The sequence below is a fragment of the Dipodomys merriami genome, unplaced genomic scaffold (genome assembly GCF_024711535.1).
Source record: "Dipodomys merriami isolate MVZ:Mamm:240054 unplaced genomic scaffold, mDipMer1.0.p SCAF_33, whole genome shotgun sequence".
Taxonomy (NCBI): domain Eukaryota; kingdom Metazoa; phylum Chordata; class Mammalia; order Rodentia; family Heteromyidae; genus Dipodomys; species Dipodomys merriami.
Window position 1 is genome coordinate 17,059,741 of NW_027204826.1, and position 24,047 is coordinate 17,083,787.

Below are 24,047 nucleotides of genomic sequence, written 5' to 3' on the forward strand. Positions count from 1 at the left end.
CCCCTCAGAAAGCAGGCTGCCTTCTGTGCAGCTTGTGGGGTGCTCAGGGCTTGGAAACGCAGATTCCTTGCGTAGGACCTGTGGGGAGATCAACCTTGGGAGAGGCCGTGTTGGGCAGGGAGGCGGAAGAAGCTGGGCTCGGCCACGCAAGAAGTGCGTTTCCTTCCTTTATTCCCATTTTACCATCTCGGGGCGAAGGGACGTGGGCGTGGGGAGGCTCGAGAGAGGGGCCCGGTCGGCTCACCTGCGCCAGCTCGTCCAGGCCTACTCGGGAGGCTGCCTCTCCCACGGCGGACACGGCACGGGCCCGCCCCACCGTGTCTGCAGGCCACGAAAGCCCAGGAGCTGAGGAAGGTTCTAGTCAGACACTTGCTTGCACTGGAGGCTCTGCCCCCCCCACAGTTCCTGTCCTGCAGCAGCTGGGGACAACCACAGGGGCCGTGGGGTGCGGGGAGGCAGGGCGGGGGTGGGGTGCTCCCCGTTCTCCCGTTCTCTCCTCTGCGGCTGAGGAACTGGGCGGCTGGGCGCCCGGCTCACACGAACTGGGACAGGTTGGGGACTTTGATGTTGAGGTCGCCAAGGTTGATGTTGCGCGGGATCTCGGGCAGGTTGATGTTCTTCACCGCGGACACGGCGCGGGCAGGGGCTGCGGACAGACCGCCCTGGGGAGACAGAGGGACAGCCTCAGTGGCCCCTGCTCCCCTCCCCCGCTCTCAGCCTCAGGGGCTCCCCCCCCCCCCCCCCGCGCTCTGTCTCTGTCTCTCTCTTCCCTCTCTTTGCCAGCCCTGGGACTTGGACTCAGGGCCTGGGTACTGCCTCTGGGCTTCTTTTCTGCTCAAGGCTAGCTCTCTACCACTTAAGCCACAACCGCACTTCCGGCTTTTTTCCAGTTAATTAGAAATAAGAGTCTCACAGATTTCCTGTCTGCCTGGCTTCAAACTTTTCCTCAGATCTCAGCCTCCTGCGTGGCTAGGATTACAGGTGTGAGCCGCCAGCCCCGACGCTATTCTTTAAACACCAAATAGATGGGAGATGTAGAAAACCTTGGAATTGAGCACACACAAGAGAGGCTTAAATTCAGCAGAAGTAATCAATGGAAGGATGTTAGTTCATGGGGACCCAGAGCCTGCGCCCTCCATGCCCTGCCTCCTCAAAGGTGGGTTGTAGCTATACAGCGCCTTACACCCTGACCCTGGGTGTGCGCTGGACACCCACTACACTGTGCTCCGAGTCACAGGAATGATGGCGGCCGGGCCACGCTGGCTGCTCAGGAGGCTGACTGGGATCTGAACCCGGCGGGCAGGGAAGTCCCCGAGACTCATTTCCCATTAACCACAAAAAGCTGGAAGGGGAGCTGTGGCTCAAGTGGCAGAGCGCTAGTCTGGAACACAACAGCTCAGGGACAGCACCCAAGCCCTGCATTCAAGCTCCAGGACAGACAGACAGACAAGACAGACAGACAAGACAGACGGACACACACACACACACACACACACACACACACACACACACACACACACACACACACAATCACAGGTGTTTTCCTAGTTGTGGAACACAACAAAACCTTCCTGGAGGAGCTGTGTCTCTGACGAGCACGGTCATGGAGACTGGCCGGGCAGCTGCTGGTCAGCCCCACTGTGAGCTAGGAGAGGGTGCCGGGAGGCACCGGGAGCTTGGCGACAAAACCCCAGGAGAGAGACACTGCCAGGCTCACCCCAACGTGCAGAGAGGAGAGCTGACCAGGGCTCCCGAGGCCCTTCTCCCCACAGCAGCGGGCCTTGGGCTCTTCCGCTTTCCAGACCCTCATCTCTGACTCACGTTCCTGGAAATGTCCCAGGCTGCACTGCTCAGAGCACTGCGCGTCCACCAGGGCAGAGGCCTGGCCAGGCTTCATGCAGGGAACAGACAGTCCCCAAGAACAACGTCTGGCTTCAGAAGATCAGCTTCCATGGCACCAAGTGTGTAGTGTGTGTGTGTGTGTGTGTGTGTGTGTGTGTGTGTGTGTGTGTGTGTGTGTGTGTGTGTGTGTGTGTGTGTGTGTGTGTGTGTGTGTGTGTGTGTCTGTGTGTGTGTGTCTGTGTGTGTGTGTCTGTGTGTCTGTGTGTGTCAGTGTGCATGCGCTCCCATGCTGGGGCTTGAACTTGGGGCTTGGGTGCTGTGCTGTCCCTTTTCTGCTGAAAGCTGGCACTCTACCATTTGAGCCACTTCTGGCTTTTTGGTTAACTGGAGATGAGTCTCGCAGACTCTCCTGCCTGGACTGGCTTTGAACCATGATCCTCAGATCTCAGCCTCTCAAGTGATATGAGGTGTGAGCCACCAGCACCTGGCTTATTCTATTTCTGCACAGGTTAGGGTTCATCTCAAGGAATGAGGGGAGCACACGTGGCAAATGGACTGGCATGGTACTTTTTTCCTTTTTTTTTTTTTTTGTCAGTCCTGGGGCATGAACTCTGGGCCTGGGCGCTGCCCCTCAGCTCTTCAGCTCAAGGCTAGCACTCTACCACTTGAGTCACAGCGCCACTTCCAGTTTTTTCCACTTATGTGGTGCTGAGGAATTGAACCCAGGGCCTCATGCATGCAAGGCAAGCGCTCTACAAGTGAGCCACCTTCCAGCCCCTGGCATGGTACTTTCAAACCCTGATTCCCAACTCTGCTGCAGCTTTTCACAAGGCCAACTGAGCACGAGGAAGCCTGGGACTCTGGGGCTGAAAGACATCACAATAAATGGCTCAAAGAACACACAAACTAGGGGAAGGTGAGAAGGGAATTCTGGGTCCCTGGGGGAACATGCGCCTTGGAGAAGGAATTCTCAATAATAAAGAGCCATAACTAGGGTGAGCGCTGGCGGCTCTGGGATCTGAGAACCCCACTTGAGGCCGGCCCATGTAGAACAGTCTTTGAGCTGGGTGCTGGTGGCTCATGCCTGTCATCCTAGCTACTTACTCAGAAGGATGCAGAGATCTGAGGATTGTGATTCAAACCAGCCCAGGCAGGAAAGTCCATGAGACTCTTATCTCCAATAAACCACCAGAAAACTGGAAGTAGTGTCATGGCTCCAAGTAGAACAGCGCTAGCCATGAGCAAGAAAGCTGAGTGATAGCATGAAGTCCTGAGTTCAAGCCCACTACTTACTGGCAGGCAGGCACGCACACGCACGTGTGTAAGCATGCGCGTACGCACACACACGTACATGCGCATACACACAAATAATAACCAAAATCCAGAAGCAGGTTGCTCCTCTGGCAGAGCCTTTCTGTTCATACGTCACCTTCAAAGCCTAAGGTTCCATGCCTCCTTGTCCTCCTCCTTTTCAGACAGCCTTCCGATCGGTCCGCCCCACGGAATCGGGGAAGGAGGAGGCGCAGAGGGCATTTCCAAGCCCCCTAACACACACACACAGGAGTACATGTGCACACTCACCCAGGTATGGCGAGGATGCGGCTTCTCACTCACCTCCGACTTCTCCAGCCTGCTCTGAGCATCTATCTGAGCCACGATCTCATTCATGTTGGTCTCCAGCACCATCCCGCCCATCACCACCTCCTGGAGGATGTAGTGCACCTGGGGAAAAGCAGACAGGGCGGGCGGGAGCTCTGCAGGGGCCTTCCTGCGGCTCGGTGGTCACGCGCGGGCCTGGGGTCCAGGCTCCTGCTGTCCTGCTGTGACACCAGGGCCCGGCCCAGTTCCAGCACGAGGCCTGGCTCCAGTCCCCGATTCTCACACATCCAGGCACGAAGCCCCCCGCCACCTTCTAAGCATGCCCGGCATGGAAAGCCGCTCTCCAGCAGTGCCAGAGGAGTTGAGGACAGAGGCTGAGGTCCGGCCCAGGGCTGTTTAAGCCAGGTTGCTTCAGGCCCTGGCGCAGGGAGGGGGTGGGACAGGGACCAGCGCTCCTTCACAGGAGGACTGAGCCTAAGACAGGACCAGAACGACCACAGAATGCTGCACTGAGTCTCACCACAGAATGCTGCACCGGGTCTCACCACAGAATGCTGCACCGGGTCTCACCAAGGTGGCAGGACAGGGAAGGGAAAGGGAGGGGGACGGAGACTGGGCCCTGCTCTCCCCACGGCCAGCGCTCTACCACTTGAGCTACAGCATCACTTCTGGTTTTCTGGTTGTTTTTTTGGAGAGGATTCTCATGGACTTTCCTGCCCAGGCTGGCTTTGAACCTCGATCCTCAGATCTCAGCCTCCTGCATAGCTAGGATGACAGGCATGAGCCACCGGCACCCAGCCAAAACATTTTTTTAAATTTCATTTTAAAAACAACTTTTGTGCTGGTACACAGAGACCTGAAACATCACGCACCCACTCTGGCAGGCATGGCCCCCGCCCCCCCTCCCGGGGGAAGCCAGTGGACAAGCAGCAGCAGCCTGGGCAATCTCCTGAGCAGGGTGTGGTTCTCGGGGTGCAGATGGAGGGGCCTGAGCCTGCTGCAGGCTGTACAGCCCAGAATCGAAACTGAACCTATGGCCTTGCACGACACCTGCACCCAGAGATCCAGTCAGAGTGCAAAGGGCTTTGCGGATGAACAGGAAGAGATGGATGACTGGACAGACAGATGGACAGACCTAGAGGGCACAGATGGAGATCGAGATAAATACCAAAGGAATTGACAACCCAGGAGACAAATCTGAGCCCTGAGCCCTGTGGACAGAACCCCAAATGACAGGGGTCGGAGCAAGTGAAGAGCAGAGATCTCCCGGGACCCCAAACGCAGCGCTGCGTGCACCGGGCAATGGGAAAGCTCTTGGCTACCCACGACGCACTGAGACAAAGACCTTCAAAGTCTACTTCCAGGCTCTGAACAAAAGTGCTATTGATTCCTTCATTCCTGGCAAATCCAGCCGTCATCTGATCTGGAAATAATCACAACCAGCAAGAGTCTCACCTCAACACAAGGATTAGGACAGCTCAAGACACCGAGAGACCAACAGGGTGGAAAGGAAAATGCCAAAGAGTGCAGTGAAATGTGAGGAACGCTGTGTCCCAGGTCCACACCATGAAACCGTGAGCGAGCGCACATGTTACAGCTCTTCATACTCCAGTTCTTCTCCTGACACCCTTCAAAACAGTCAACAGTGAGATTTCAGGCCAGGGCGCCTGTGGCTCACACTTGCCATTCTAGCTACTCAGGAGGCTGAGATCTGAATGGTCACGGTTCAAAGCCGGCCCGGGCAGGAAAGTTCTGTGAGACTCTTACTGTCCATTAACCACCAGAAAAAACAGGAATGGCACTGTGGCTCAAATGGTAAAGTGCCAGCCTGCAGCAAAAAGACAACTAAGAGTACAAGGTCCCAAGTTCAAGCCCCAGTGCCACCCACTCTCCCAAATCCAGTCAACTGCAGATTCCTGACCCCCTATGAAGTCTCTCCACTCTCCTTGCCCAAGCCTCTGTGTCCCCTGCAGTTTTTCGTTTCTGTTGTTGGAGGCACTGGAGTTGAACTCAGGGCCTGGAGCTTGCTAAGTGGGTTCTCCACCATGTGAGTCGTGCACGGGTCCCTTTTTGCATCGGTCACTTTCAACACAGGCTCGTGACTTATGCCCAGGCCAGCCCAGACTGCAATCCTTGTGCCCTGTGTGCTGGGATGGTAGGTACACACCAGTACACCCAGGCGCTGGCTGAGATGCTGACTCAAACTGTGACCGAAGTGGCCTCAAGCAGCAAACCTCAATCTCTGCCTCCCAGGTGGCCTGGGACACCACACCTAGCTTCAGGTGCTGTGCTTTTTTTTTTTTTTCACTGAATCATCATGTCCTCCTCACTCTGAAGGACCTTGTTTCTCTAACCAGATCTACCTTGTACCCAATTTGACCTTGCCATAACATTGTGTGAGTAAAGCTACCTCTTCAATGCTGGGCATACCTGTGCATACCTACAATCTCCGCCCTCGGGAGGCTGAGGCAGGTGGATCAAGAGTTCGAGGCCAACCTGGCCTATCAATGAAACCCTGTTTTGAAAGGCAACACACAAGGGAAAGCTATCTGTTTGAGACCTTGCTCATCCTCACCCCCGCAGGCTGTATGAATGTCCCAACCAGGACAGAAACCCAGAAGCCAGCGGGCAGGCCTCCTGGGGGCCAGCCTGCTCCCGAACGACACAGGAAGACACATTTGCCCGTGCTGAGGATGCGGCGGAGCCTGGAGACTGTGCTGCCCTGGAGGGCGGGCCTCCCCAATTCAGCGCATCGAATATTTAAGCTGAAACCTTTTAGGGCATTTTTCTACACACACAGTAAGACTCTTGGGTTAACAGCTCACAAAAGCCAACGTAACCCATGGAGATGCCGCCCTGAGGACACGGAGTGAGAGCGAACCCCTAGCTCACGCAGGGCGTGGGACACAGCCAGCTGGGCACAGTGAGCAGTGCCGGTCCAGGGAAGTGGTGGGTGGAGGCGGCAGGCCGGGCAGCTGTGACTCTCCACACCACGCCCCGCACCTACGCCGCCACCTGCGCTGACCCAGGGCAGGAGAGCAGCGGCACTCTGCACGCAATTTTCTTTACTCAAACCTGTAATCTATTTGTTGTCGGTTGTGGGGCCTGAACTCAGGGCCTGGGCACTGTCCCTCAGCTCTTCAGCTCAAGGCTAGCGCTCTACCACTGAGCCACAGCGCCATTTCCGGCTTTTTCTGCTTATGTGGTGCTGAGGCATCAAACCCAGGGCCTCATGCATGTGAGGCAAGCACTCTACCGCTGAGCCAACTTCCCAGCCCCTCAAACCTGTAATCTTAACTACTTTGGAGGCAGAGATGGAAAATGGTGGTTCAAGGCCATGAAACGCCATCTCGAGTCATGGCTAAAGTCACATACCTACACCGTGTCAGCATATAAAAGGTAACGTGTGAGGTTCAAAGCATCTCATCTTTAGCCAAAGAATATGAGTGTAGTAGGAACTGTTCTCAGGCATGCTAACATCAGAGGCTATGTGGACTGGGAGGAAGAACTGAAGGTAAGATGTAGACCTGGGCCAGGTGCAGTGGCCACGCCCGTCACCCTAGCTACTCAGGAGGCTGAGATCTGAGGATCGCGGTTCAAAGCCAGCCTGGGCAGGAAAGTCCATGACTCTCTATCTCCAATTAACTACCAAAAAAGCCAAAAGCAGCTCAAGTGGTAGAGCACTAGTCTTGAACAAAAAAAGCTCAGAGACTGCACCAGCACACACACACACACACACACACACACACACACACACACACACACACACACACACACACACACACACACACACACACACACACACACACACACACACACACGATGGACCCTGTCCTCAAAGCTCTCCAAAGCAAAGAAGATAAAAACACGCACAGAATTGACTGCAATAAGAGAAAGACAAGGGAGATAAGAACCAGGACCAAAGTACAGGCACCGTCAGCTCAGGGAGGGAGATCCTGGCACAGGGAGTGGCAAATCACCCGCAATGCCATTACCCTTCCAGCTCCAGGATCCCTCTTCTGTAATACAAGTCTGGTCCTCCACGGCAGAGGTAAACTACCTCGAGAGAGGGGATGAAGGGAGAAGCTCAAGGCAGGGTATCAGCAAAAGCCCAGCTGCCTGGGGAGTAACCAGCAGCTCCGGAGAAGCAGGGCTCCAGCCCCGCCGGCCGCGACCAGCTGCCTCCTTCCGGGTGGCAGGGCAGCTATCCAGGACTCCTAGAGGAAATACGCAAGGCCTAGGGACTGAGAGAGCCGCCGATCCGAGACTCCCATGAAAAAAGAGTGGAGGGCAGGGAGCATGACTCCAGTGGAGAGCACTTGCTTAGCGGGTCTGAGTTCAAACCCCAGTAACACACACACACACACACACACACACACACACACAAACAAATAAGGATGGCATTTACTGGGATATACTGATATCTCTATTGTCTTCTGACAGACTTTAGATTTACGTAAAAGAACAAAAAGCCCACTTTCTATTAACAAGATACAACTGAATTCACAATTATATTACATGAGGACAAGAATAAGGCTGAAATGTCCTGAGAAGAAAGTCACCTGCCAGGGCTGGGAATGTGTCTCAGCGGTAGAGTGCTTGCCTAGTATGCATGAAGCGCTGGGTTTGATTCCTCAGTACCACATACCTAGAAAAAGCCAGGAGTGGCGCTGTGGCTCAAGTGGTAGACTGCTAGCCTTGAGCAAATGAAGCTTAGGGACAGTGTCCAAGCCCTGAGTTCAAGAACCAGGACTGGCATGAAAAAAAAAAAAAAAAGAAAAGAAAAGGGAGAGAGAGAGAAAGTCATCTGCCAGAAAACACCTTTGGACACTGTAAAGGTGAGCAGGGTAGATTCTGACATATGGCATTATCACTTTTCAAAAGCTCCAAGAGATAGTCATTTCCCAATGCCACATCAACAGCAGAAAAAATAAACAGTTCCATAAATGGTGCAAGAAATGTGCAGTGGCAGCAAAGTGCTTTATGGAACTGACTTAAAGATAAGTGCACGAGATGGAGCCAGAGTTGATGACCTTTATCTCCCTGGGAAAGGCATGGCAGGGCTGGAGCAACCTCCTCCCAGATGCCCACCGGGCAGGGCTGGAATGGGGAAAATAAACACAGAAAGGGCTTCCATCCATGTTGACCTTCATGATGAAAACACTCACCTCCAAGAGGAATATCCACAAGAAACCTACCACCATGGAATGGAAAGCTCCCTCTGAAATCAGGAACAAGACCTGACACCTATGATTGCAACTGGAGAGCCTCATCAGTAGAAGGAATGGAGGGAGGGAGGGAGGGAGGGAGGGAGGGAGGGGGGGGGAGGGTGAGCCCATGGGCTGGAAAGAAACTTGCACAATAACTCATCTACATAAAATATCAGAATTAGTAAGAATTTAATGCAAGCTTTTGTCTCAATATCAACATATAAGTGGTCTTTTTTTTTTTGGTCAGTTGTGGGGCCTGAACTCTGGGCCTGGGCGCTGTCCCTCAGTTCTTCAGCTCAAGGCTAGCATTCTACCACTTGAGCCGCAGCGCCACTTCCGGCTTTTTTCTTATGTGGTGCTAAGGAATCGAACCCAGGGCCTCAAGCATGCAAGGCAAGTGCTCTACCACTGAGCCACCTTCCCAGCCCAAAGTGGTGGTCTTTTTTTTTTTTTTTTTTGGGTCCAGTCGTGGGGCCTGAACTCGGGGCCTGGGCGCTGTCCCTCAGCTCTTCAGCTCAAGGCTAGCGCTCTACCACTTGAGCCACAGCGCCACTTCCGGCTTTTTTCTTTTTGCTTATGTGGTACTGAGGAATCGAACCCAGGGCCTCGAGCATGCAAGGCAAGCGCTCTACCACTGAGCCACCTTCCCAGCCCCAAAGTGGTGGTCTTTTATCCTTTTTTTTTTATTGTGGCTTGGACTGGAGTGTGAATGTTAGGGCCTCTTGCTTGCTAAGCTGGCTCTCTTACCATTTGAGCCACACTCCAGCCTGGCTTTTTACTGGTATTTTGGGGGCAGTATTATGGGCTTTTCTGCCCAGGCTGGTCTTGAACCACACACCCTCTAGATCCTCCAAGAGGATGGAGACCCTTCTGCTCCCACTAGTAGTATGGTGTGAACCCCTGGTGCTTGACTCTTATAAAGTGATGTCTTATCTATAGCAACAATAAATTGAAACTGAGTATTCTAAATGCCATATGCATACAAAAGAGGTATCTACAGCTGGATACCATGACTCATGCTTGTAATCCTAGCTGTTTTGGAGGCTGAGATCTTTTTTTTTTTTTTTTTTGGGTCCGGTTGTGGGGCCTGAACTCTGGGCCTGGGCGCTGTCCCTCAGCTCTTCAGCTCAAGGCTAGCGCTCTACCACTTGAGCCACAGCACCGCTTCTGGCTTTTTGCTTATGTGGTGCTGAGGAATCGAACCCAGGGCCTCATGCATGCAAAGCAAACACTCAACCACTGAGCCACCTTCCCAGCCCCTTGGAGGTTGAGATCTGAGGACTGAAGTCTGAAGCCAAACAAGACAGACAAAGTTGAGAGGCTCTTCTCTGTAATAAATCTGCAAAAAGCTAGAAGTGAGGTATGGCCCAAGTGGTAGAGCCTCAGCCTTGAATGAAAAAGCCAAATGAGTGAAAGGCCGCCGGGCGCCGGTGGCTCACGCCTGTCATCCTAGCTACTCAGAGGGCTGAGGTCTAAGGATCGCAGTTCAAAGCCAGCCTGGGCTGGGAAGTGTGAGAGACTCTTATCTCCAATGAACCACCAGAAAACTGGAAGTGGTGCTGTGGCTCAAGTGGTAGAGCGCTCGCCTTGAGCTGAAGGGCTCAGAGTTCAAGCCCTACAACCGACAAAAAAAAAAAGGAATAAAATAAAATGAGAAGACAGCCCCTACCTGGAAACACTAGGAACAATGCATCCACATACGTTCTGATGCTGGCCTGATGAAAAGCCAGCTAGCTAGCAGGGAATCATGGCTTGAAGGCGCTGTCTCCTGCACGCACCGCAGAGGCCAGCGTGGGCACAGCAGGCGGCGGCCTGTGGTGAGCACCCAGCCCAGGCCGAGCTCACACGAGCACACAGCTGTGAGAGTTTACTCAGAGCCTGTCCCTGAGGGTGCCGGCCTCGGGGAACGGACACACGCCCTGGTCTCCACATTGCTCCTGAGGAACGGCGTCAAAGCCGAGTTAGGGTTTTTCTAATGTGTCATTCCACTGGCGTAGGCCTGGCTAGCTCCTTTCATAATCAACATGAAAGCTGCGTGCATCTCACACGTGGCCGTCTACTGCCTCAGTGTCACCACTGTCTCAGGCCAAGGAGTCTGCCTGAGAGGAAGGGACATGGGACACAGGCCCCGTCAGGGTCCCATGCATGCTAAATGGTGGGAGATCGTTGAAACAAAAACCTCTCAAAACCATGAAACATACTAAAGAGAACAAGTTCAGGCTGGAAGCATGGCTCAGAGGTACTGTGCTCATCCAGTGGGGGAGGTTCAATCCTCAACACTGCAAAGGGAATTTGAATACTAGAACGGGTTCTAGAACGAGACAGAGTGAGGCATCCAAAGGAAGAACTCGGGGGGCTGGGAAGGTGGCTCAGTGGTAGAGCGCTTGCCTAGCATTCATGAGGCCCTGGGTTTGATTACTCAGCACCACATAAGCAAAAAAAGCCATAAGTGGTGCTGTGGCTCAAGGGGTAGAGCACTCTCTTTGAACTGAAGAGCTGAGGGACGGTGCCCAGGCCCAGAGTTCAAGCCGCATGACTGACAAAAAAAAAAAAAAGAACTGGGAGGCTCAGGGGTGGTAGCCGTGCCCTCGGCTTACAGCCCCTGGCAGCCCCAGCGGGGAAGGGAACATACCTTGTCCATATGGAAGATCAAGTCCAACTCACACACATTTTCAAAACATTTATCCAGAGTCTCCACAAAAACCTAGACAGGAGGAGACAGGAGGAGACATCAGCACATGTGACAGTAAAAGAGTCCCCGGTCTCATGCCTGGACACAGCGTCCATCTTGGAGGCTGGGGTGGGACACTGCCTGGCACCCGGGTTTCAGATGAGGCAAGGCCAGGGGCCAGTCACCACACTCCGCACCAACCATCACTCCCGGCCCCATCCCGCCTGCCGCCATCAGTCACTCATCCTCCCACCGCCCCAAATTCACCTAAGGCAGGAAAAGCTTGTGTTCGTGTTGGCAATACAACCAGCATGCTCACACGGCCTCCTTCCCTCCATGAGATGCGAATCTGCATAAAGTAACGGCACCAACTACTTCTACGAACGCCAGTCCTTTCCCCTGGCCTCAACGGAACGTGCGTACAGAACACATTTCCATTATAGTATCAACAGCGTGGTCTGCTGATTTCAGTGGACTTTAACTTCAAGACATCTTACCGTGAACCAGTTTAACTTCTGCCTCCCACACAGGTACACCTTAACTTTTTTTTTTTTTTCCAGTTCTGAGGCTTGAACTCAGGGCCTGGGTACTGTCCCTGAGTTTTTGTGCTCAAAGCTAATGCTCTATCATTTGAGCCATAGCTCCACTTCTGGCTGTTTTGGTGATTACTTGGAGATAGAGTTCACAGACTTTCCTGCCTGGGCTGGCTTCAAACCACCATCCTCAGGTCTCAGCCTCCTGAGTAGCTGGGATGACAGGCATGAGCCGCAGGCACCCAGCTCTCTTTCTTCTTTCTTATCATTTTCCTTTCTTCACTAGTGACCATTTCTTCTATATTACTTCTCATTGTTTGTTCCTTTTGTCTGGTTCCTCAATTCACAGATTTTTCTCAGATACCTGAAAACCCTTGTTTTCTTTAATAAAAAGCCTAGCTAACCGGGCGCCAGTGGCTCACGTCTGTAATCCTAGCTACTCAGGAGGCTGAGATCTGAGGATCAGGGTTCAAAGCCAGCCCAGACAAGGAAAGTCCGTGAGACTCTTAGTGGTAGAGCACTTGCCTTGCGCTGAAGAGCTGAGGGACAGCGCCCAAGCCCAGAGTTCAAGCCCCACGACCCACCAAAAAAAAAAAAAAAAAAAAGGCCTAGCTAGGTGCCAGTGGCTCATGCCTGTAATACTAGCTACTCAGTAGGCTGAGGTATGAGAATCACAGTTCAAAGCCAGCTTTGGTAGGAAAATTCATGAGACTCTTACCTCCAATTAATACCAAAAAGTTAGAAGCAGAGTTGTGGCTCCAGAGACAGAGCTCCAGCCTTGAGTGAAAAAGATACGGGACAGAGCCCAGGCCCTGATATGAAGCCCCAGACCAGAACCAGCACAAACAAAACAAACAAAAAAACTGAAAAGCAAGCACAGTGCTAGCTAGGGCTGTCCAGATGCTTCCCTAGAGCGCCATCTGGTGGCCATTGGCAACCTTTACCCACCACCCTCACCCCCCAACAGAACCAGAAGATCCCATAAGCTGCTGACTCAGAAACGCAGTGTCACCACAGCTGACTGCACCTGGGTGTACCTGGATGAGGTCCAAGATCCCAAGTTCACTCTCTGACGAGTCCACACAGAACACGAAGTAGAGGGTGGCGTAGTGCCGGTAAATCAGCTTGTAGTCAGAGCCGCCAATCAAGCTGTAGGAGATGGAAAAGGCATGGAAGCGGCGCTGTGGCTCAAGAGGTAGAGCGCTCAAGCCGGGCGCTGGTGGCTCACGCCTGTAATCCTAGCTACTCAGGAGGCTGAGATCTGAGGATCGCGGTTCAAAGCCAGCCCGGGCAGGAGAGACCGTGAGACTCCTATCTCCAATAAACCACCAGAAAACCGGAAGTGGCGCTGTAGCTCAAGTGGTAGAGCGCTCGCCTTGAGCTGAAGAGCTGAGGGGCAGCGCCCAGGCCCAGAGTTCAAGCCCCACGACCGACAAAAAAAAAAAAAAGAGGTAGAGCGCTCGCCTTGAGCTGAAGAGCTCAGGGACAGCGCCCAGGCCCAGAGTTCAGCCCCCCTACACCACCCCCACACACACACGATGAAAAAGGCTGACACACCTGCACCAAGGGATGAGAAAACGGCCCACAGGAGGAGGAAGGCTAAACACTGGAGCAGGACCCTTTCCACTACCTGCAGGGCAAGCCTTCACCTCACCTGTCCTCCCTCCTGTCCCCCCAGACACGCACATCTGAGTAACAGAGGAAGCACCATGGCACAATGCTTCCAACACAGCCATGCCAGACCAGGGCAAGCTGCGGCAGAGACCCCTCTGATAGCCACGGTCCAGGGCAGTCATGCCAACGGCCACTTGGGAGAGAACAGGGGCGGACGGTTACCTTCCGCCTTCCAAGAAGTTACAGATGTTGTCGTCACGCTTGAGGACCAGATGGAAAGTCTCCCGGACAATCTGCTGTTGAATGTCTTCTGGCTGCAGGACAACCATGAAAATGAACTCAGTGGGCATGTCTCAAGAGCCACAGCCCATGGTGGGGACCGTAAGGACCCGAGGACATGGGCGAGCTCAGTCTCCTGAGTCCCGGATTGAAGACAGAAGCCATTGATACCTGACTGGTTTTTTGTTTGTTTATTTTGTCTCATGGGGCTTGAACTCAGGGTCCTGAGCATTTTTGCTCAAGCTAGTGCTCAACCATTTTGAGCCACAGCTCTAGTTCCAATTTTCTGATGGTTAATTAGAGATATCTGGTGGTTAATGGGATTACAGGTATACAGGTATGAGCCACCAGTGCTTGGCTTTTTTTATGTATACTTCAATCTATGTAATAAAATGTAATCTAGCTGAGTTTGGTGACTCATGCCTGTAATCTTACCTACTCAGGAGGCTGAGATTTAAGGATCTGAGGATCTGAGTAGCTAGAAGTAAGGCATGAACCACCAGCACCTGACCCGAGATGCTTATCTCCAATAAACTACTCAAAAAGCCAGAAGTGGAGCTGTGGCTCCAGTGGTAGAGAGCTTGCCTTGAGCAAAGAAGCTCAGTGACAGAGGCCAGGCTTTCAGTTCAAGCTCCAGGACCGGTACCAAGAAATTAAAATAAAACAAATGCAACCTGCTTTACAAGTTCCATAAAAAGGCTGGGGATGTGGCTCCAAGGGCCGAGCATTTAAACATCAGTACTACACATACACACAGAAAGGATATGAGGAAAATCCCAGCAAAAGGGATTAAAACCTGAAAGGTTTATTAACTTGCCAACAGATACAAGAGTAGCTCAGGTGGAGCTGGGTCCTGACTCAGTTTTCTACTTCTCTTCTCTCTTGGATCTCGGAAACCCAGACACAAAGAAAATGTTCAGCCAAGTGCTAGTGGCCCAAGCATGTAATCCTAGCTACTGAGGAGTCTCAGATCTAAGGATCACAGTTCAAAGGAAGCCTAAGCAGGAAAGTCTGTGAGACTTTTATCTCCAATAAAGCACCAAAGAAATCCAGAAGTGGAGTTGTGGCTCAAGAACACTAGCCTTGGGGATGGGAAGTTGGCTCAGTGATAGAGTGCTTGCCTTGCATGCATGAGGCCTTGGGTTCAATTTTTCAGCACCACATAAACAGAAAAAAACCAGAAGTGGTGCTGTGGCTCAAGTGGTAGGGCACTAGACTTGAGCCGAAGAGCTGAGGGACAGCGCCCAGGCCCAGAGTTCAGCCCCCACAACTGGCCAAAAAAAAAAAAAAAGAAGAAGAACACTAGCCTTGAGTACAAAAACTCAAGAGACAGCCCTGAGTTCAAGCCCCAGTACTGACATAAAAAAAAAAAAAAGAATAAATTATACAGAGACAGGAAGCAAGTAAAAAAATCTTGTGTTTTTCCAGGGGAATGCTTTTGGAAAATTCAAACATGACCACATTGTGCCCGCATGTGACAGACAATTTCTCACCACTTCTCCATTTTTAAAGAGACTTTTTTCCTCTACCTACAAAAATGAAGGGTATCTGGTCAGTGGAAAGTTCCAGCCAACAATAAAGTAAAGTAACTCCAAAAAGGAACTTTTCCAGTTCCTAGATGGAAAAGAAATAAGAAAAGAAACCCAATGTCTCCTGGACATTTAAAATACTATTAAAACGAATCCCAGAGAATGGAAACATGGTTTTCTGTTGTTGGTGGTGGTGTTTTCTTTTCTTTTGGGTTTGGGGGAGTGCAGTAAAGGGAGGGCACAGAAAGGGAAGGAGGGTGAAGAGATGCACTCATGCTCTTCACGATGTAGACAAATGTAGACAATGAACTGTGCAACGTGTGGGCATGGATGGGAGCGGGAAAGTGAAGGACGAGGTGACATTGTCCAAAAAGAAATGTACTACCAGATTTATGAAATGGTAACCCCTCTGTACATCACTGTTGTTTATATTTATTTATTGCCAGTCCTGGGGCTTGAACTCAGAGCCTGGGCGCTGTCCCTGAGCTGCTTTTGCTCAAGGCTAGTGCTCTACCACTTGAGCCACAGCACCACTTCTGGCTTTTGCTGTGTCTGTGGTACTGAGGACTCGAACCCAGGGCTTCGTGCATGGTAGGCAAGCATCTACCGCTGAGCCACCTTCCCAGCCTGTACATCACGTTTACGATAACAATAAAAAATGAAAATACAAGTGAAGTTATGTATTTTTTTTAAAGTGCAGCCAACGAGTCTAACAGCTGAAGGAAGTGACGTCAGCTACAGGAAGTGGCTGCACCTGAAGTTCGCACCGTCACCCACACCTGGGGCCCGGAGTGCGCGAGTCACAAAACGCAACGCAAAGGCCGGGGCCGCGGGACGAAAGGCTGGGGGCGAAGGGCGCGGGGCGCGGGCGGCCGGGCGGCGTCCAGGCCGAGGCCCGCGCGAGCGGGAGCCCCGGGCGGGCCTGGAGCGGCCGCGGGGCTCGGGGCGGGGCGCCGGGGGCGCGGCGAGGCCGGGCCGCACTCACGAAGCGCTGGTAGAAGCGGACCAGCCGCGGCTTCCCGTGGTTGTTGAAAACCAGAATCGCCTGGATCATCGTTGACAGCCACGCTTCTCCCTCCACTACTTCCAGAAAGCACCTACTTCCGCCACAACAAGAGGGCTTCCGGGTGGTGTCCCGTTGATAGAACGCCCCCGGAAGCGCCTCCGGACGCCTCTCATTGACGTCATCCGAGCGTCCCCGTCCCCCCCGGAAACTCAGCCCGAGCGCGGAGGGGTCCGGCCTGTGGCGCCGCCGGGCGCGGGAGGACACCGTGCTGCAGACATGGCGAGTGGCGGGATGAGCGCTCTGGGCTGCAGTTCGTCCGACGCACCGGCGATCCCGACTTGGTGACATGCTTGTTTCCGGTGCAGGTGCAGTGCAGCGTGCCTGCAGACTGCGGGGGGGGACCCAGGGGAAAGCAGCCCGTCGCGCAGGCCCCGGCGTCACGTATGAAGTCTTCACGACCTTCGACTCCGAGAATTAAGTGCAGTGTTCCACGCGCATACGAGGAAGGCTGCACGAGCCTTCAGAACTGATCTGAGACATGGATGCCCCCGGGGAACGCTGGTGGCAAATCTACATGGAGTAGATTTGCTTTGCTCCGGGTTGTGAGTGAATACGGTAACGCACGAATGGTAATTGTATGGGGGGTAGGGGGAACTGGGTCCCTGGGGACCAGGCCCAGGCCCTGGACAGCGCCCTGACGTGCCACCCTTTGGATCCTGGGCACCTCACCCAGAGTTCTCATCTGTCCAACAGAAATGGAGCAGCCGCTCCATGGAAAGCTGGAGAAAATCTGCTCACCTCAGCGTTACAAATACCAAGGGAGCCTGCACTGGGATGGCCTGGGATGCACTGGGAGTGCAACATAAGTGGCTTTTTCCCCCCCTGGTTGTAGGGCTTGAACTCGGAGCCTGGGCGCTGTCCCTGAGCTCTTCAGCTCAAGGTAATCATTCTACCATTTGAGCCACAGCGCCACCTCACTTTTCTGGTGGTTCATTGGAGATGAGAGTCTCATGGATTTTCCTGCGCAGGCTGGCTTTGAACCACAATCCTTAGAACTCAGCCTCCTGAGTAGCTAGGATGACAGGTGTGAGCCACTGGCGCCCAGCACAAGTAACTTTTAAAACATTGGTGGGGGCTGGGAAGGTGGCTCAGTGGTAGAGTGCTTGCTTTGCATGCATGAGGCCCTGGGTTCGATTCCTCAGCACCACATAAGCAGAAAATGCCAGAAATGGCACTGTGGCTCAAATGGTAGAGTGCTCTTCTTGAGCAAACAAAGCTCATGGACAGTGCCAAAGCAGTGAATTCAAACCCCAGAACACACACACACACACACACACACACACACACACACACACACACACACACACACACACACACACACACACACACACACACACACACACACACACACACACACACACACACACACACACACACACACACACACACACAGTATCTAGAGCCAGACACTGGTGGCTCACATCTCTAGTCTCAGGTATTCAGGAAGCTGAGATCTGATGATTGAGATTCAAAGCCAGCCTGGGAAGGCCATGAGACTTTTATTAGCAATTAACCAGCAAAAAGCCAGAAGTGAAAATGTGGTTCAAGTAGTAGAAAAGCATCCTTAAGTAAGAATGAGACAGTATCCAGACCCTGAGCTCAAGCCCAATTATCAACATACCTACACACAAAAAAGTAATAATCTATAATCATACATCCACACACTAAAATCCCCAAAGAACCAGTACATGCTAGGGACTTAATAGACATTAAACATTATTTAAACATCTTTGTGAGCCAGGAGCTGGTGGCTAAAGTGGTGGAGCACTAGCCTTGAGCTGAAGAGCTGAGGTACAGCGCCCAGGTCCAGAGTTCAGGCCCCACAACCACCAAAAAAAAAAAAAAAAAAAATCACTGTTGACAAGATAAAGATATACAGAAGTGGGCTGGGAAGTTGGCTCAGTGGTAAAGCACTTGCCTTGCATGCATAAGGCCCTGGGTTCGATTCCTCAGCACCACATAAGCAAAAAGAAAAAAGCTGGAAGTGGTGTTGTGGCTCAAGTGGTAGAGCGCCAGCCTTGAGCTGAAGAGCTGAGGGACAGCGCCCAGGCCCAAAGTTCAGGCCCCACGACCAGACTCCCCCCTTCCTCCCCCCCAAAAAAAAGATATACAGAGGTATAGACATAGAGCTTTTGTAACTATGAATTGATGTGGTTTTCTTTTTGTTTTAATAAAAATCAAAGGAAACAAGGCTGAAGTGGATATGTGACTCTGGAAGACTCTAGGCTTGAGCAAAAAGCTAAAGATTCTGAGTTCAGGCCCCATTACTCGTACACACACACACACACACACACACACACACACACAGAGACAACATGCAGACTTTAAAGTTTGAATCTTTGGGTTCAACTTCCTTCCTCTGATAGTAGTAGAATCTCAGCACTTCAGTCTCATATGTAAAACTAGGGGTAACAGGGTAACACCCTGTCATAGAACTGCTGGGCCTATTGAGATATTCACAGTACTTAGCATAAGCACTAGCACTAGGAAAAGCTCAATGTTGTCTGGCTGTAGTGACCAGCACCCAGCACTGAGTCTGCGATCATCAGCTCACACTCCCCCCTCTTCCCTGCGCTGAAGCAGGACCCGCATGACCTGGTCACCTACGTTTCAACTGAGGACACATAGACCCTGTCCAGACAGCCATACACCCTGGGCCTGGGTGCCCTCCCCAGGTGCGGTGGTCAGGGCTGCAGACAGGACTCTTTTTTTTTTAAGGATCATCACCATCAGATAAGAACCCAATCAACATGGAGGAATTCTTTCCTGAAGATTTACTCATTTGTAGAAAGTTCTCCAAGTACAAAATAGTTAACAAGGAAAGGTGGAATGGAGCGTGTGTGCCAGGCCACGGCTGGTGGTGCAGCTTGTTAGCAAAGTCCCGGCTTTGATCCCCAGACGTAAACAGACATAAAGTGGCCTGGCAGAGAGTCTGAGAGTGGAGGCCCCGCCGGTCACACCTGCAAAGGCTGCCGGCCTCCCTGAGAACCGAGCCCACGGGGCAGCAGCCAAGGAGGGCAGACGGCAGCGTGCAGGAAGGCCACACTGGGCCAGGCAGGGACCCTCTCACCACCACCTGCCCTCCGCCACACAAGCTGCAGCTGGGCTCCCTCCACCAGTGTCCAGGGCTTGGATGTGATTTCAGCTGAGCTCGTTTAAAGGCTAATCCAAAGGCAGCATGGGGAGAAGCAGGTAGGGCCTGGTTGGCTGGCTGCTCCCCTCAGCTCCAGGGTGGAAGTGGAAAGGGGCAGTTCTCGAAGGTTCCACGGGACATGCAGGCTGGGACCTGGAGGCATCCATGGCCCATTAATGTCAGTCATCCTAGAGAAAGACAAGGCCAACAGACCTGTGAGTCTTCAGGCAAATGAGGTACCCAGCCATAGAGCTGACCCCCACAGCCAGCGCGGCGACTCTACTGCTTCACAGCCAGCTTTACTGGAACAAAAGGACCTTCACCCGCCGTCTACAGCTTTAGCCAAAATCATTGCTCAAAATGCTCTGTGGAGAGAGGACTTTCCAAATCAACAGGGCTGGGCACTCTGGCTCACGCCTGAAATCCTAGCCACACAGGAGGCTGAGATCTGAGGATCAGTGTTGGAAGCCAGCCTGGTCAGACAAATCTGAAAGAGCCCTTTCTCCAAATAATCAGCAAAAATCTGGAAGTAGAGGCGTGGCTCAAGGGAGAGAGCACCACATGGGAGAGGAAAATGCCAGGTAAGAGTCAGCGGCCACAAAACTGGGAAGGAGGGAAAAAAGAGGAAAACCATGCGATTCAAGACAGCCAGATTCCAGCTGCTCTGCACAGGGGGTTCACACTAATGTGTGTGTGTGTGTGTGTATGAGAGAGAGAGAGAGAGAGAGAGAGAGAGAGAGAGAGAGAGAGAGAGAGAGAGAACACTTTCCACATAGTCAATGTATTCACCCAAAGCAGAAGTACTGAGACCCAATGACTTCTGCTGGTTCCTTCAGCACCCCTGCTTCCCACCCCTCGCTTTTAGAAATCTTTGGGGTGTTGTGTAGATTCAGGTCCACCAAAGCAAGGCCTCAGTGGCCCTCTTCATAAATTCCTTGAAGAAATTTCCCTGATACTAACAGACTCAAGAATTCCCCTGGAGGCCGGGCGCTGGCAGCTCACTCCTGTCATCCCAGCTACTCAGGAGGCTGAGATCTGAGGATCACGGTTCAAAGCCAGCCCAGGCAGAAAAGCCCGTGAGACTCTTATTTCCAATAAACCAGCAGAAAACTAGAAATGGCGCTGTGGCTCAAGTGGTAGAACGCTCGCCTTGAGCTGAAGAGCTGAGCAACAGCGCCCAGAGTTCCAGCCCTATGATGACAAAAGAATTCTCCTGGACTTCCACCAAAGCTGGGAGCGCCATGCCCCCCCCCCCCCCCGTCTAGCCCTGCCCCAACCAGAACCAGGATGTCCAACCACTCCCACGAAGACGCACACAGGCACCATGCCAGTTACCCACCCAACCCTGATCTGACCTACCCACTCCTCATCCTCTACCCCGTCTCCCCACTCGCGGGTCTCAGGGGGCCCCTCGGAAGACTTCTGGGCCATGATGTTGTCTGTCCAGGACGCGCCTGCCTTTGCATCACCAGCAAAATTACACTTGGTCACGGTCCCAGTCTCCAGCTTGGCCAGCGACTCTGCAAGGAGAAGAGAAACCGCCTGTCCCCTCCCGTGGCTGGACCCATCTGGACAGGTCCGGGGGGGGGGGTCTCTGAGGCCCTGGGTAGGACAGGCATGGCACAGCTCACCTAGGAAGGGGCCGTCGCCCCGAGTCTTCAGCCGCACCCCGGTCCCCAGCTCCAGCTCCATCGCCTCCATATCTGCCTCGGGCACCCAGAAGGCCACCGTGTGCTCGGGGGCGAGGCCGGCAGTCAGCGCCAGCAGCTCCGGCTTGTTCACCAGCTCCTGCAGGGCCTCGGATGTGAGCCTGTCGGTGTCCCCCTTGGCCTCCACCCCTGCAGGCACAGAGTCTCGGGTCAGCAGGCGGGACTGGCAGGGGAGGGCTGAATGCCACCCATGCCCCACCGTCCGCAGATGGGACTCCCCCAGCCCAGCACTGTCAAGGAGCTCCGGCCCGGGCTGTCCTGCCCCGCTGCTTAAGCAAGCCTTGCTGAGTGACTTCCTCTCTGTTAGAAGAAATGGAGACGGGGCCTACCTGTCAGGAGATGTGAATGGGGTGAAGCCTGTGTACTGCTTGGCACCAGGCTTGGCACACAGCAAGCCTGCTTTGACAGTTAATGTGTGTTTGTTTGGTTGGGTTTTGTTGTGTGTGTCAGTCCTGGGGCTTGAACTCAGGGCCTAGGTGCTGTCCCTGAGCTCCTTTTTGCATAAGGCTCGCACCCTACCACTTGAACCACCGCTTCCTATCAGCTTCTTGTTGGGTAACTGGAAACGAGTCTGACTTCTCTGCCCAGGCCGGCTTCAAATCATGATCCTCAGATCTCAGCCTCCTGTGGAGCTAGGATTACAGGTATGAGCACCAGTGCCCAGCTTATAAGTCACCCAGTTCACGATGTGGTTATAACTGCACAAAGGGGTGAGGACAGGGCCTCAGAACCCGGTGAGGGTCTGGACAGTAGACAGGTCGCCGGACCTTGGCATGACACAGGCACAAGGAGAGCCCAAAGCCATGCTCGGGCTGAAAGACTGGGAAAGAGCAGCGTTGGGAAGGCCAGCCTGACCCCTGACCCCTGACTGAGAGCAGGTGGGGAGCAGGAAGGTTGTGCCAGGGAAACCCCAACATCAAGGCCAACCATGCTGAGAAGCAACTTGTATATGTCAAGGGTGAGAGATGAGGCCAGCCACATGAGCCTGGAGGTGGGAGGAAGCCGGGCTGGGGCCGCACAGGGTGGAGGCCGGGCACCGGAGGCTGAACACCTACTGTAGGAGGACAGGAGGAAGCCGGTGTTCACCTTCCTGGTGTCACTGAAGTTGGGCTCCATCTCATTTCCCTTGGCATCAAATTTCCGGCGGTGAATGCGACCGGGCCGGATGTACAAGACATAGTACCGTTCCTGGGGTGGGGAACAGAAGAGTGAGGGGCCACCCTGTCCCTTACACCCCTCACCCTCTGTCCTGGAACCCCACTTCTGTTCAAAGAGGCCCAGGCAGGCTGGATGCCCCATCTGAACATCCACCCACCCAGGCAGCCACAGCACACTGGCAGGATGGGCACAGCGCTCCACACAGAGGCTGAACCCCAAGCTCTGTGACCCCCAGATACCGTAAGGCTGGAGTGGGGTATGGTCAAGATAGCATAGAAAGGGCACCAGAGCCGGGCCAGGTAGCGGAAGCCTGTGACGCGCCCCTTTGTCCCTGGACACCTGGAGGACAGCGGAGGGCATGACCCCAGGGCAGAGGGCATGGGTGGCACGGGTGGAGTCGGTCAGGATGGAGCCGGTGAGGGCCGGCCTTGGGCTGTCTGGGCCCCAGGCTGCCCTGGAAGATTCGGCCTGGCCTGGACCTTGACCTCGGGGCCCGGCCCAGGCCATGGAGGGGCCCGCAGGGGGGACCCGGTGTGCGGGACTGAGCGTGGCCTCACCTTCCGGCCCCGGGCGTCGCAGACGCTGTGGCGGGAGACGTCGGCCAGTTCCCCCTCCAGCAGGACGCCGGGGCCGCTGCGGGGAGAGGGGAGAGGCCGCGGGCTGGGCGCGAGGCCGCCGGGGCAGCCACCACTCCAGCCCGGGCCTGAGCCCTCCGGGGCCGGGGCCCAGAGGGCCAAGGGCTGGGCGCCGGCTGGACCCCCGTGCGCCCCGGGTCCCCGATTCCGAGCCGGGGGCGCCCGACCCCCGCTGGGCCCCGGACCCCGACCCCGACCCCCGCTGGGCCCCGGACCCCGACCCCGACCCCCGCTGGGCCCCGGACCCCGACCCCGACCCCCGCTGGGCCCCGGACCCCGGCCCGACCCCCGCTGGACCCCGGCCCCGGCCCGACCCCCGCTGGGCCCCGGACCCCGACCCCGGCCCGACCCCCGCTGGGCCCCGGACCCCGGACCCCGGCCCGACCCCCGCTGGGCCCCGGACCCCGGCCCGACCCCTGGTGCGCGGCGGGGTCCCAGGCGCCGGGCAGCCGCGCGCCCCGCACCGCCCGGTTCCGCAGCGCGCGGTCGTCGTAGAGGCGGCTCATGGCCCCGATCCCGCCCGCGCAGCGCCCAGGCCGCCGGGCCGCCGATCCCGGAACTGCGCCGCCGCCGCCGCCGCCCCCGGGCCCCCGGGCCGGGCTTAAAGGCGCCGCGTCCCGCCCGACGCCCGGCGCTGCGCGGCGCCCCGGCTGGGGGGGGGGGGGAGCTGAGGCGCCGCTCGCTCCTCCGCCTCCCATTCCCCCCTCCTTGCAACTAAAAGGGAAATCCCGCACCCGTGCACAAAGGGGAAACTGAGGCCCAGGGAGCAGACTGGGTGAGGGGGTGGTGGCATGGGCGCCCTCCTCGGAAGAGTAAGCAGGGGCACTCCACCACTTGAGCCATGCCTCCCGCCCGCCGCGAGCGGATCGTTTCAATGCATGTTTACTACTGGGTTAGTGTAAAGGTGGACAGATTATGATCTATCCACGAGTCTCAGATTGGTTAGATTGCCTTGTGGGCACCCTTTTGGAAGACACCTGAATTCTTTCCAAAAGTCAGCCCAACAGGCCGCCTTCAATCCCGTCTCAGGAAAGGAGACTGGGACTTGAACTCAGGGCCTGGGCACTGT

At 54.6% G+C, this 24,047-nt stretch overlaps 1 protein-coding gene across 2 annotated transcripts; it reads right to left on the reverse strand.

Moving 5' to 3' along the window:
- Positions 1–154: 154 nt before the first annotated feature.
- Positions 155–23,535, reverse strand: LOC138842079 (AP-3 complex subunit sigma-2). 2 transcript variants are annotated; one of them, XM_070043275.1, is made up of 10 exons: positions 23,393–23,535; positions 22,901–22,976; positions 22,241–22,373; positions 21,108–21,314; positions 20,836–20,996; positions 13,692–13,783; positions 12,893–13,004; positions 11,284–11,355; positions 3,457–3,564; positions 155–662 (listed from the first exon to the last, which is right to left on the reverse strand). In XM_070043275.1, the coding sequence occupies exons 1-10, from the start codon at positions 23,482–23,484 to the stop codon at positions 534–536; spliced, it is 1,182 nt and encodes a 393-aa protein (XP_069899376.1). In that variant the 5' UTR covers positions 23,485–23,535; the 3' UTR covers positions 155–533. The 2 variants fall into 2 exon arrangements, with proteins under 2 accessions (XP_069899376.1, XP_069899375.1); XM_070043274.1 differs by lacking the exons at positions 20,836–20,996; positions 21,108–21,314; positions 22,241–22,373; positions 22,901–22,976; positions 23,393–23,535 and adding an exon at positions 16,263–16,414.
- Between the last annotated feature and the right edge of the window lie 512 nt (positions 23,536–24,047).

What these genes read in the sequence shown, in the direction of transcription:
- LOC138842079 (XM_070043275.1), bottom strand. Translation starts at nt 23,484, where the DNA reads ATGAGCCGCCTCTACGACGACCGCGCGCTGCGGAACCGGGCGGTGCGG. An exon ending in CTTCCTCCTGTCCTCCTACA is followed by an intron (nt 21,315 to 22,240) that starts GTAGGTGTTCAG and finishes CTGTGCCTGCAG; the next exon opens with GGGTGGAGGCCAAGGGGGAC. An exon ending in GGGCGACGGCCCCTTCCTAG is followed by an intron (nt 20,997 to 21,107) that starts GTGAGCTGTGCC and finishes TTCTCCTTGCAG; the next exon opens with AGTCGCTGGCCAAGCTGGAG.